Consider the following 14,490-nt stretch of genomic DNA (forward strand, 5'->3'; position numbering starts at 1 on the left):
TCCAGGGCGCAACAACATGGACTTCCGGCCAGCTCACACATCGAGCTCCCCTCCAGCGCGTCAGAATTGACAGCAGAAGCTACGTAGCCAAGTTTATAGGAAGTTTTGGCACAGAGAGTAAACACCTACAACTCAATCTGTAGTGTGAATTTGAGAGATTTCGGTCAATATGGTTTTGCTGACAATGATCGCTCGGGTAGCAGATGGACTGCCGCTTGCTGCATCGATGCAAGAAGACGAGCAGGTTTGAATGAATAAAATGTGTTTCCTAGCTAAGGTTAGCCCTCGATCACGACTCGGTGTCATTACGTTGCACATAAGTCATTTGACGAAGGCGTCTTCTGTATGTGGGTGCTCTGTCAATCTGAACATTTACACACCACTTGCGGTGCAGTTTTTGGAAGCATAAGAACCTTGTTTTTCAAATCAGCTAGAAATAATATAACAAAAATGGTTAAATTGATACACACCTTGAAAGGGTTAGTGTTCCCACATGGCCATATATCTATGGTACAGCGCAAGTTTACAGAAAACATACTGAAGACAAGACAAGAGGCAACCACCTGTGTTAATTAAAGATAGCTATCTATCTAGAAAATCAAAACAAGTTTTATTTGTCACATGCGCCGAATACAATGAGATGCTTACTTACAAGCCCTTAACAAACAATGCAGTTTAAAGAAAAACGAGTACTAAGTAAAAAATAGTTACGTTAAAAATAACAAATAATTAAAGAGCAGTAGTAAAATAACAGTTGCGAGGCTATATACTCGGGGTACCGGTACAGAGTCGATGTGCGGGGGCACAGGCTAGTCGAGGTAATTGAGGTAATATGTACATGTAGGTAGAGTTAAAGTGACTATGCATAGATAATATAGTAGCAGCAGCGTAAAAGAGGGGGACGACAACAATACAAATAGTCTGGATAGACATTTGATCAGCTATTTAGGAGTCTTATGACCTGGGGGTAGAAGCTGTTAAGAAGCCTTTTGGACCTAGACTTGGTGCTTCGGTACCGCTTGCCGTGAGGTAGCAGAGAGAACAGTCTATGATTAGAGTGGCTGGAGTCTTTTTAGGTCCTTCCTCTGACACTGCCTAGTAAAGAGCTCCTGGATGACAGGAAGCTTGGCCCAGTGATGTGCTGGGCCGTAAGCACTACCCTCTGTAGTGCCTTGCGGTCGGAGGCCAAGCAGTTGCCAGCCATACCAGGCAGTGATGCAACCAGTCAGAATGCTCTCGATAATGCAGCTGTAGAACTATTTGAGGATCTGAGGACATATACCAAATCTTTTCAGTCTCCTGATGGGCAATAGGCTTTGCATGCCCTCTTCATGACTGTCTTGGTGTGTTTGGACCATGACAGTTTGTTGGTGATGTGACACCAAGGAACTTGAAGTTCTCAACCTGCTCCACTACAGCCCCGTTGATGAGAATGGGTGCGTGCTCAGTCCTTCTTTTGCTGTAGTCCACAATCATCTCCTTTGTCTTGTTCACATTGAGGGAGAAGTTGTTGTCCTGTCTCATCTTTGTCGGTGATCAGGCCTACCGCTGTTGTGTCGTTGGCAAACTTAATGATGGTGTTGGAGTCGTGCCTGGCCATGCGTGAACAGAAAGTGCAGGAAGTGAGCACGCACCCCTGAGGGGCCCCCGTGTTGAGGCTCAGCGTGGCGGATGTGTTGTTACCTGTCCTTACCACCTGGGGGCGGACTGTCGGGAAGTCCAGGAACCAGTTGTCCAGGTGGGAAAGGGCAGTGTGGCGTGCAATAGAGATTGCATCATCTGTGGATCTGTTGGGGCGGTATGCAAATTGGAGTGGGTCTAGGGTTTCTCGAATAATGGTGTTGATGTGAGCCATGTCCAGCCTTTCAAAGCACTTCATGGCTACAGATGTTAGTGCTATGGGTCGGTAGTCATTTAGGCAGGTTACCTTAGTCCCTGTGCCCAGGAACACTGGTGGTGTGTTTGAAACATGTTGGTATTACAGACTCGGTCACGGACAGGTTGAAAATATAAGTTAAGACACTTGCCAGTTGGTCAGTGCATGCTCGGAGTACAAGTCATGATAATCCGTCTGGCCCTGCGGCCTTGTGAATGTTGACCTGTTTAAAGGTCTTAAGCACATCGGCTACTGAGAGCGCGATCACACTGTTGTCTGGAACAGCTGATGGTCTCATGCATGCTTCAGTGTTGCTTGCCTCGAAGCGAGCATTGAAATAATTTAGCTCGTCTGGTAGGCTCGTGTCACTGGGCAGCTCGTAGCTGTGCTTCCCTTTGTAGTCTGTAATAGTTTGCAAGCCCTGCCAAATCCGACGAGTGCAAGAGCCGGTGTAGTATGATTCAATCTTAGTCCTGTATTGATACTTTGCCTTTTTTATCGTTGTTCCGAGGGCAGCTCCTTGAAAGCGATAGCTCTACCCTTTAGCTCAGTGCAGATGTTGTCTGTAATCCATGGCTTCTGGTTGGGGTACGTACAGTCACTGTGGGGACAACGTCATCGATGCACTTATTGATGAAGCCAGTGACTGATGTGGTGTACTCCTCAATGTCATCGGAAGAATCCAGAAAGATATTCCAGTCTGTGCTAGCAAAACAGTCCTGTAGCTTAGCATCTGCGTCATCTGTCCACTTCTTTATTGACCGAGTGCTTCCTGCTTTAGTTTTTGCTTGTTGAATCAGTAGGATAGGATTATGGTCAGATTTTCTACATGTAGGGCGATGGAGTGCTTTGTACGTGTCTCTGTGTGTGGAGTAAAGGTGGTCTAGTGTTTTTCTTTTTTTTCTTCCTCTTGTTGCCCACATAACATGCGGGTAGAAATGAGAGAAAACGGATTCAAGTTTCCTGCATTAAAGTCCCCGGCCACTAGGAGCGCTGCCTCTGGATGAGCCTTTTCCTGTTTGTTTATGGCCATATGCAGCTCATTGGTTGCGGTCTTAGTGCCAGCATTGGTTTGTGGTGGTAAATAGACAAACTCTCTTGGTGTGGTCTACAGCTTGTCATGAGTGAGATACTCTACCTCAGCCAAGCAAAACCTTGAGACTTCCTTACTATTAGATTTTGTGCACCAGCTGTTGATTACAAATATACACAGACCGCCACCTCTTATATTACTGACGGTGGCTGTTCTATTTTGCCGATACAGCCAGCTGTATGTTATTAATGTCGTCGTTCAGACACGACTCGTAAAACATAAGATATTAGTTTTTAATGTCCCATTGGTAAGATATTCGTGATTGTAGTTCATCTATTTTGTTATTCAATGATTATACGTTGGCTAATACGACTGATGGTAGATTACCCACTCGCTGTCGGATCCTTACAAGGCACCCCGACCTATGTCCCCGATATCTCCGTCTCTTTCTAATGTCAATCACAGGGATTTGGTTCTTGTCGGGTGTCTGAAGTAAATTCTTTGCGTCTAATATCCTGATATCTTGAAGCCCTTTTCAGTCATAAGAGACATTGTCAGAAACGTTATGTACAAAATAAGTTACAAATAACGCAACAAAATACACACAATAGCACAATTGGTTTGGAGACCGTAAAACGGCAGCCATCTACGGCGCCATTATTTATTATGCTCAGAACACTTGTGTGTAAGTGTGACTCAGGAAGTGGAAGCTGTATGGATTAGAGGTCGGCCGATTATGATTTTTCAACACCGATTTATTCGAGAACCAAAAAAAGCAGATTAATCGGCCAATTTGTATATTTATTTGTAATAATTGCAATTACAACAATACTGAATGAACAATGAACCCTTTTATTTTAACTTAATATAAAATCTATTTCGTCTCAAATAAATAATGAAACATGTTCAATTTGGTTTAAATAATGCGAAAAGAAAGTAAATTTGCAATATATGCCTTGTAAAAAAGCTAATGTTTAAGTTCCTTGCCCAGAGCATGAGAACATGTGAAAGCTGGTGGTTCAATATTCCCAGTTAAGAAGTTTTAGGTTGTAGTTATAGGAATTATGACGCGTCGACTATTTTTCTCTGTACCATTTCTATTTCATAAACCTTTGACTATTGGATGTTCTTATAGGCACTTTATTGCCAGCCTAATCTCGAGAGTTGATAGGCTTGAAGTCATAAATAGCGCTGTGCTTCAAGCATTGCTAAGAGCTGCTCGCAAATGCAGTAAAGTGCTGTTTGAATGAATGCTTACGAGCCTGCTGCTGCCTACCACCGCTCAGTCAGACTGCTCTATCAAATATCAAATTAATTATAATAAACACACAGAAATACGAGCCTTTGCTCATTAATATGGTCAAATCCGGAAACTATAATTTAGAAAACAAAACGTTTATTCTTTCAGTGAAATATGGAAATATTCTGTATTTTGTTGAGCGGGTGGCAACCCTAAGTCTAAATATTTCTGTTCCATTGCACAACCTTCAATATTATGTAAAATTTTGGCAAATTAATTACGGTCTTTGTTAGGAAAAAACAGTTCGCAACGATCCAAGTGACTCTGCTTGCACTGAACGCAAGATAAGTGACAGAATTTCCCTAGTTAATATTGCCTGCTAACATGCATTTATTTTAACTAAATATGCAGGTTTAAAAATATATACTTCTGTGTTTTGATTTTAAGGAAGGCATTGATGTTTATGGTTAGGTAAATTTGTGCAATGAATGTGCTTTTTTAAAATCATCAACCTTTTGGAAAAGTTGAAGTAGGCTGTGATTCGATGATAAATTCACAGGCACCGCATTGATTATATGCAACGCAGGACAAGCTAGTTAACCTAGTAACATCATCAACCATGTGTAGTTAACTAGTGATTTTGTGAAGATTGATGGTTGTTTTATAAGAAAAGTTTAATGCTAGCTAGCAACTTACCTTGGCCATGCCGATTAATTGGTCGACCTCTAGAATGGATCTGTGCAAAACTGAGACAGTTTTTATTTGAAGGATTCTTTCTCGCTGTTGAAAGATAAGGGCCATATGTTTCGAAAGCCATATCGCAAGCAATGATTATTGACATTTGTAAGTGTTAAATCACAGCGTTGGGATTGTAGTTAACCTGAACCAGACTTTGGTGAAGCTTATGGCTGAGAACTCTAGGGAGAAGGCAGAATGATACCTGGAGTTTGAGAGCTACGCTATACAGTGCACTCGGAAAGTATTCAGACCCTTCACTTTTTCCACATTTTGTTACGTTACAACCTTTTTCTAAAATGGATCAAGTCATTTTTCCCCTCATCAATCTACACACAATACCTCATCAAGACAAAGTTAAAACAGGTTATTAGACTTTTTTTTTGTATTATTAAAAAGAAAAAGCAGAAATATCTTATTTACATAAGTATACCCTCAGAGCAAAAACCAAGCCATGAGGTCGAATGAATTGTCTGTAGAGCTCCGAGACAGGACTGTGTCGAGACATCGATCTGGGCAAGGGTACCAAAAAATGTCTGCAGCATTGAAGGTCCCCAAGAACACAGTGGCCTCCATCGTTCTTAAATGGGAGAATGTTTGGAATCACCAAGATTCTTCGTAGACCTGGCCACCCGGCCAAACTGAGCAATCTGGGGAGAAGAGCCTTTGTCAGGGAAGTGAACCCGATCTCTGGAGAGACCTGAAAATAGCTGTGCAGCGACACTCCCCATCCAACCTGACGGAGCTTGAGATGATCTGCAGAGAAGAACGGGAGAAATGAATCAATCAAATGTATTTATAAAGCTCATTTCACATCAGCAGATGCCACAAAGTGCTGCACAGAAACCCAGTCTAAAACCCCAAACAGCAAGCAATGCAGATGTAGAAGCACGGCGGCTAGGAAAAACTCCCTAGAAAGGCATGAACCTACGAAGAAACTCCCCAAATACATGTCTAGTTTGTAGCGTCATACCCAAGACTACTCAAGGATGTAATTGCTGCCAAAGATGCTTCAACAAAGTACTGAGTAAAGGGTCTGAATAAATGTGATATGATAAAAAAAAAAAAATGTTTTAATAAGTTATCAAAAAGTTCTAAAAGCTGTTTTTGCTTTGTCATTATGGGGTATTGTGTGTAGATTGATGGAGGGGACGATAATCATTTTTAGAACAAGGCTGTAACGTAACAAAAAGTGGAAACCGTGAAGGGGTCTGAAGACATTCCTGAATGCACTGTATATGCAAACGCATGTGGACACCCTTTTAAATGAGTAGATTTGGTTATTTCAGCCACACCCATTACTGATAGTTGTTTGAGCGCACAGCCATGCAATCTCCATAGTCAAACATTAACAGTAATATAACCTTACTGAAGAGCTCCATGACTTTCAACGTGGCACCGTCATAGGATGCAACCTTTCCAACAAGTCAGTTAGTCAAATGTCTCCCCTGCTAGAGCTGCCCTGGTCAACTGTAAGGGCTGTTATTGTGAAGTGGAAATGTCTAGGAGCAACAACGGTTCAGCCGCGACGTGGTAGCCACACAAACTCACAGAGCGGGACCGCCGAGTGTTGAAGCATGTAAAAATCGTCTGTCCTCGGTTACAACACTCACTACCGAGTTGCAGCCTGCCTCTGGAAGAAACGTTCGTCTGGAACTTCATAAAATGGGTTTCCATTGCCGAGCAGCCGCACACAAGCCTAAGATCACCATACGCAATGCCAAGTGTCGGCTGGAGTGGTGTAAAGCTCGCCACCATTGTACTCTGGAGCAGGGGGAAATGCGTTCTCTGGAGTGATGAATCAGCATCACCATCTGGCAGTGCGACAGAATGAATCTGGTTTTGAGGGATGCCAGGAGAACACTACCTGCCCCAGTAGATAGTGCCAACTGTAAAGTTTGGTGGCGGAGGAATAATGGTCTGGGGATTCTTCGTGGTTCGGGCTAGACCCTTAGTTCCAGTGAATGGAAATCTAAATGCTACAGCATAAAATAACATTCCAGACAATTCTGTGCTGCACAACTTTGTGACAACAGTTTGGGGAAGGCCTTTTCCTCTTTCCGCATGACAATGCCCCCATGCACAAAGCGAGGTCCATACAGAAATGGTTTGTTGATCGATGTGGAAGAACTTGACTGGCAAAGCCCAGACCTCGACTCCATCTAACACCTTTGGGATGAATTTAAACGGTGACTGCGAGATAGGCCTAATCGCCCAACCTCACTAATGCTCTTGTGGCTGAATGGCAGCAATGTTCCAACATCTAGTGGAAAGCCTTCTCAGGAGGACGGTTATAGCAGCAAAGGGGGACCAACTCCATATTAATGCCCATGATTTTGGAACGAGGTGGTCACAACAAGCAGGTGTCCACATTGGGCATGTTAGTGTATTTTAGTAGGCTATAGGTAAAGACCAGATTAAATTGAGAATAGTCTGAGTATATTATCCAGTGGTTGTCAAATTGTGAATGAGAGACTGACGAAGTGTGTGCAGATGTTCGATGAGCAGGTGTACACATACGTTTGGTCATGTAGCATACTTCCTAGCTAATTTAACTAGCTAGCTAGTTAGAAGGCTAAATCATGTTTGTAAAGTTAGCACGGCTAAGTTGTACCATATTCTGCTGAATACTACTAGCTAACATTTTATTTTCCCATTTGCGTTCTATCAGATATAGTGTAGCTGTTTGTTATAACTGCAAACGTGTTATTTTATACCCCTTTATCTCGCCTATGTTTAGTCAGGAAGAGACTTGCAACACTACCAGAGCCAGGCTAAGCAGCTCTGCCGCAAACTCAATGCCCAGAGCCCCAACAGATGTACCCTGGAGGCTGGGGTCATGTCTTTCCAGTAAGTATTGTTAGAAGTAGATTTTCTTATTATATTTGTATATATCTTTTACATTTGTCTTAAATAATATCACAGTCACTACTGCATCCAGAGTGATATTGTTGGGGAGGGTTACTACACTGAACAAAAATATCAATGCGACATGTTGGTTTCATGAGCTGAAATAAAAAATCCCAGAAAAGTTCCATACGCACAAAAAGCACATTTGTTTGCATCCCAGTTAGTGAGCATTTCTCCTTCGCCAAGATTATCCATATCCACCTGACATATCGTCTGAGGGGGGTTGCTGAGGAGTATTTATGTCTCTAATAAAGCCCTTATGTGGGGAAAAACTAATTTTGATTGGTTGAGTCTGGCTCCCCAATGGGTGGGCCTGACTGCCAAGTTGGTGGGCCTATGCCCTCCAAGGCCCACCCATGGCTGCACCCCTGCCCAGTCATGTGAAATCCATAGATTAGGGCCTAAAGAATTTGTCAATTTAGTGAGTTCCTTTTATGTGAACTGTAACTCAGTAAAATCTTTGAAATTGTTGTTTATATTTTTGTTCAGTATAATAAGCTAATGAAGATGAATTTCTCTTTCACACACACAGCCAATAGGATCGGAGTTGGATGGACTCGACACACACTCTACATGTTCTCCTAGGCTGAACATGCAAAATTGTACCAAAAAGTTACTTATTAATTGAGTAACTATTGACGAACTGATAATAACCAGGCTGATGAGGCCTTAAGAACACATCCTGTGTACATTTGAATAACCAGCATACTGAAAACACTAACACTAAGTAACATGATTAATCTTCTATGCACAATTGTCATTTTATATTTTGCATACAGCCTATCCACCATTCTATATTTACCAGTCAAGTAGCAGTCTTGTGTGATAATCAAAGGTGGAACTCTCCTCCTCCTAAATCTGTGTTTATAATACTGTCATTATTATCTTTGTGTATTTCGTGGTATTGAGGAAGTTAAAGCGATGTTCCGATTGTGTCCTCGCCGTTCATTTAGTATGCACTGCGCTGTGTCTGCTGTGTCATTCAGGGCCCGGAGTTGTTTTGTGAGTAAACTAGGCAAGACTGGTTATGTGGCCAGGAGTAACTCTGGAGACAATGACCCTTTTTACGATAACTCTCTAGCCTGTCACTGGACGGATGCTGTGGGTCTATGTGGAAATCTCAATCAATGAAGCTTCACTATAACTCTGTAACTTTCCACTAACATATTAATGTCTGTCTCCCCAGCTATGTATTAGAACATGGTGTGTGCTACTTGGCCTTGTGCGAAGCCGTGTTTCCCAAGAGGCTGGTCTTTGGGTACCTGGAAGACCTCCAGACAGAATTCCATGAGCAGCATGGAAAGAAAGTCCCCACAGTCTCCAGGCCGTACTCTTTCATTGAGTTTGGTGAGAGGTTGTCTTTTTTTCACTCATTATCGTCCCATTTTTAAGACATCCCAGGCAAACAAAAAGCATTTGGGAAATGTCCTTTCCTTCATAATGCCTTTCCTTAATCCACACGGATGTAAAAAACCAACAACTAAATAAGTCCCTGCTATGTTGCTTTTCCCCCATTCCATGTTTTTTGATTCAGTGCAGCAGAGACGAGTAGACAACTAGAGGATGCCACATTAGAGTAAGGTGTCAGGTAGCCTAGAGGTAAGAGTGTTGGGCCAGTAACCTGAAGGTCGCTGGTTCGAATCCCTTAGCCAACCAGGTGAAAAATCTGTTGTGCCGTTGAGCAAGGCACTTAACCCTAATTGCTCCTGTAAGTCTTTCTGGATAAGAGGATCTGCTAAATGACTCAATGTAATGGAGATGCACCATAAACCAACACTTAGTGTGTAATTGCGTCTCATCCTTCCTCTGTCCTCAGACACGTACATCCAGAAAACCAAAAAAACCTACATTGACAGCAGGGCACGGAGGAACCTGGGCAGCATCAACACAGAGCTGCAGGATGTCCAGCGGATCATGGTGGCAAACATTGAAGAGGTCCTGCAACGAGGAGAGGCCCTATCAGGTCATTTATAATAATCATACCTACAGTACACAGCCCTGGCATCAAAACCACCATACAGACGTAAAATACACATCATTCATTTAAAAGGGATAGTTTAGCAGATGTTTTCATACATACAGTTGAAGTCATAAGTTTACATACACTTAGGTTGGAGTCATTAAAACTCGTTTTTCAACCACTCCACAAATTTCTTGTTAACAAACTATAGTTTTGGCAAACTTTGCAAGACACAAATCATTTTCCCAACAATTGTTTACAGTCAGATTATTTCACTCATAATTCACTCTATCACAATTCCAGTGGGTCAGAAGTTTACATACACTAAGTTGACTGCCTGGAAAACAGCTTGGAAAATTCCAGAAAATTATGTCATGGAAGAAGCTTCTGATAGGCTAATTGACATCATTTGAGTCAATTGGAGGTGTTCCTGTGGATGTATTTCAAGGCCTACCCTCAAATTCAGTGCCTCTTTGCTTGACATCATGGGGAAATCAAAATAAAGACTTCAGAAAGAAAGTGAGACCTCCACAAGTCTGGTTCATCCTTGTGAGCAATTTCCAAATGCCTGAAGGGACCACGTTCATCTGTACAAACAATAGTACGTATAAAGCAAGTATAAACACCATGGGACCACGCAGCCGTCATACCGCTCAGGAAGGAGACGCGTTCTGTTTCCTAGAGATGAACGTGCTTTGGTGCGAAAAGTGAAAATCAATCCCAGAACAACAGCAAAGGACCTTGTGAAGATGCTGGAGGAAACAGGTACAAAAGTATCTATAGCCACAGTAAAACAAGTCCTATATCGACAAACTGAAAGGCCGCTCAGCAAGGAAGAAGCCACTGCTCCAAAAAGCCAGACTACGGTTTGCAACTGCACATGGGGACAAAGATCGTACTTTTTGGAGAAATGTCCTCTGGTCTGATGAAACAAAAATAGAACTGTTTGGCCATAATGACCATTGTTATGTTTGGAGGAAAAAGGGGGAGGCTTGCAAGCCCAAGAACACCATCCCAACCGTGAAGCACGGGGGTGGCAGCATCATGTTGTGGGGGTGCTTTGCTGCAGGAGGGACTGGTGCACTTCACAAAACAGATAACATCATGAGGAAGGGAAATTCTGTGATATATTGAAGCAACATCTCAAGACATCTCAATCAGTCAGGAAGTTAAAGCTTCTTCGCAAATGGGTCTTCCAAATGGACAATGACCCCAAGCATACTTCCAAAGTTGTGGCAAAATGGCTTAAGGACAACAAAGTCAAGGTATTGGAGTGGCCATCACAAAGCCTTGACCTCAATCCCATAGACAATTTGTGGGCAGAGCTGAAAAAGTGTGTGTGAGCAAGGAGGCCTACAAACCTGACTCAGTTAAACCAGCTCTGTCAGGATGAATGGGCCAAAATTCCCCCAATTTATTGTGGAAAGCTTGTGGAAGGCTACAGAAACATTTGACCCAAGTTAAACAATTTAAAGGCAATGCTACCAAATACTAATTGAGTCTATGTAAACTTCTGACCCACTGGAAATTTGAAATGAAAGTTGCAATAAATCATTCTCTACTAATTATTCTGACATTTCACGTTCTACAAATAAAGTGGTGATCCTAACTGACCAAAGACAGGGAATTTTTACTAGGATTAAATGTCAGGAATTGTGAAACTGAGTTTAAATGTATTTGGCTAAGGTGTATGTGAACTTTCGACTTCAAATGTATAGTTGTCTAACATGGAGCTGGATCCATATTCAGTGACATCAGTTGTTGAATCGCAATATCTGTTAAACGGCAACCATCACTTTCACACATCAGTTTTCACCAGCACAATACCAGTTTCAACATGTGAAAAAGGCACATTTCTAAGTTTTGTAGAATACTTGTTTATTTTTTTATCTGTTGACATCAAAGTTTAAACGGTGATGTTCCAAACACTGAGATTCACAGTTACATATACTCTCCCTTGTATTAGAAACGTGTTGCACATTTTGAAAATCCTAGTTCTTTTTAGTCATATTTTCATGTCAGGAATTGCCCACCTTTCCTATTAATTTATGATTGAAGCCTGCATACATTAACGGTTAGATATAATGCAGCTATTGGTTACATTGCGGTCCTAAATATTAATCAGATATTTTTTTCCCTCCAGCTCTCGACACCAAAGCCAGCAATCTGTCCAGCCTTTCAAAGAAGTACCGCAGCGATGCCAAGTACCTCAACACCCGATCCACCTATGCTAAGATAGCAGCCGGGGCAGTCTTCTTCATTACACTTATCGTCTATGTGCGTTTCTGGTGGATCTGATGCGTAAGGACTGTGAAAGAGGAGATAGTCTGGGTTCCCTTTGTAACCAAATATTAAAACTGTCAATTGTAATATATTAATGGTTTCTGTTAACAGCAAAGCTTAAGTTCCTACATGGGTGCCTTGGGGGGAGGGTGGGACATTGTACACGGGTGCCTTGGGGGGAGGGTGGGACCTTGTACACGGGTGCCTTGGGGGGAGGGTGGGACCTTGTACACGGGTGCCTTGGGGGGAGGGTGGGACCTTGTACACGGGTGCCTTGGGGGAGGGTGGGACCTTGTACACGGGTGCCTTGGGGGGAGGGTGGGACCTTGTACACGGGTGCCTTGGGGGAGGGTGGGACCTTGTACACGGGTGCCTTGGGGGAGGGTGGGACCTTGTACACGGGTGCCTTGGGGGAGGGTGGGACCTTGTACACGGGTGCCTTGGGGGAGGGTGGGACCTTGTACACGGGTGCCTTGGGGGGAGGGTGGGACCTTGTACACGGGTGCCTTGGGGGAGGGTGGGACCTTGTACACGGGTGCCTTGGGGGAGGGTGGGACCTTGTACACGGGTGCCTTGGGGGAGGGTGGGACCTTGTACACGGGTGCCTTGGGGGGAGGGTGGGACATTGTACACGGGTGCCTTGGGGGAGGGTGGGACATTGTACACGGGTGCCTTGGGGGAGGGTGGGACATTGTACACGGGTGCCTTGGGGGAGGGTGGGACATTGTACACGGGTGCCTTGGGGGGAGGGTGGGACCTTGTACACGGGTGCCTTGGGGGGAGGGTGGGACCTTGTACACGGGTGCCTTGGGGGGAGGGTGGGACCTGGTCTGTGTACTGGATGAGTGGATGGACTCATGTCTGTTTCAGCTGTGTGTCATGTCGAATATCTGTATGGACACATACTGACCTGTGGTTGCTAATGTGAGCGAGGTGTAGCTTTCTGTGCATTCATAGTGTTTGTATAATCCCATTCGCTGGAGTATAAAAGGGATTGAAAATGTGTTAGCAATGTTTACATTATGAGGTGGGGGTTCTTTACCATGTCTCTGAAGGAAAATTCTATATGCAAATGGTCTTAAGTGTGAAACAACTTGTTACCGTGAGTTTATTGTTTACAAAACATACATAATTGTAAGTAATTATTTGTTCAAAGGTATATTTACTATCTTCTCAATGTTTATCAGAATAAAAAAATGTAACACTACATGTTGAAATTAGAATTAACACTCCCAAAAACAGTCGCACGGTTAAACGCACACACATGCTCATACTTGAAATGATCACATAAGCATGCAAGCCTCTTCAATGACCCAGTCGGTCACTAGGTCTGCGCCACAAGATTCTCCTTCTGGAAAACAAAAGGCACCAATGAGACTATCAGAATCCCCATTTGTACAACACTATTTACCATCATAGACTACTTCATCCAAACGTATGCCTGGAACTTTTTGAGCTTTCAAACATATTGTCAAGATAAGTGTGACAAAGTGCAGTTTATGTTTCATAGTGGTCTCACGTCATTGTAGGTCAAATATGCAGTTAATCTTTGAAGAGTCAATCCAGGTTACAAAGTCTATCATATTTCTGATTAAATAAATAATGTAGGATTTGGGGACAGTGCAGCTGGTTTGAGGAATGACAAGATGCTAGAAAATAAAAAAAGTAGACAAAATCAAAACCCAACACTTACCTAGTGACAAGGAGATGGGTCTGTGACAATTCCTGGTCCCACATGCACATCAAAGGAACAGTCAATGCCACAAAGCACTAAATACTGTAGTCACAGATGTGGCAGGTTAGCCTAGTGGTTAGTGTTGGACTAGTAATCGGAAGGTTGCAAGTTCAAACCCCTGAGCTGACAAGGTACAAATCTGTCGTTCTGCTCCTGAACAGGCAGTTAAGGCCATCATTGAAAATAAGAATTTGTTCTTAACTGACTTGCCAAGGTAAAATAAAAAATGCACAATCTAATTGACATTTCAGAGGGTTGGAAAACACATTGCCACAGCACACACACACACACACAAAGCTTGACATTGTACATTAATCGTTCAGGTTCTGAGACATTTGTAAGCTAACCATTATGGTGGGCAGCCACCTCTTGGAAATCAAAGATGGAGATATAGATAATTTTCCTGTCCTTTTAAGTACTTTTGGGTGTCAGGGAAAATGTATGGAGTAAAAAAAGTAAATTTTATTTAGGAATGTAGTGAAGTAAAAGTAGTAAAAAATATGAATATTAAAGTAAAGTACAGAAAACAACTTACTTTAAAGTATTTTTACTTAGTACTTCAACATTCTGGCTTGTAAGGAAAGTTTTTGCAGTGCTTAGTTTCAGGCCTTGTAAACAGAAAGCTGGAATCACAGTCTGATTTATCAGCCTAGTAAACAAGCAACTAGGTTGCTTAAACATCATACTGTGTTACCATGGTTACCCCATGGATATTCAG

The 14,490-nt window shown here is 42.7% G+C and overlaps 1 protein-coding gene across 1 annotated transcript; it reads left to right on the top strand.

Moving 5' to 3' along the window:
* The first annotated feature begins 3 nt into the window (after positions 1–3).
* On the top strand, positions 4–12,216 carry LOC118394451 (vesicle-trafficking protein SEC22b-B-like). The gene is made up of 5 exons (XM_035787649.2): positions 4–244; positions 7,625–7,734; positions 8,981–9,141; positions 9,611–9,757; positions 11,898–12,216. The coding sequence occupies exons 1-5, from the start codon at positions 170–172 to the stop codon at positions 12,050–12,052; spliced, it is 648 nt and encodes a 215-aa protein (XP_035643542.1). The 5' UTR covers positions 4–169; the 3' UTR covers positions 12,053–12,216.
* Positions 12,217–14,490: the final 2,274 nt, after the last annotated feature.

Source organism: Oncorhynchus keta, chromosome 15, assembly GCF_023373465.1.
Source record: "Oncorhynchus keta strain PuntledgeMale-10-30-2019 chromosome 15, Oket_V2, whole genome shotgun sequence".
Lineage (NCBI taxonomy): Eukaryota > Metazoa > Chordata > Actinopteri > Salmoniformes > Salmonidae > Oncorhynchus > Oncorhynchus keta.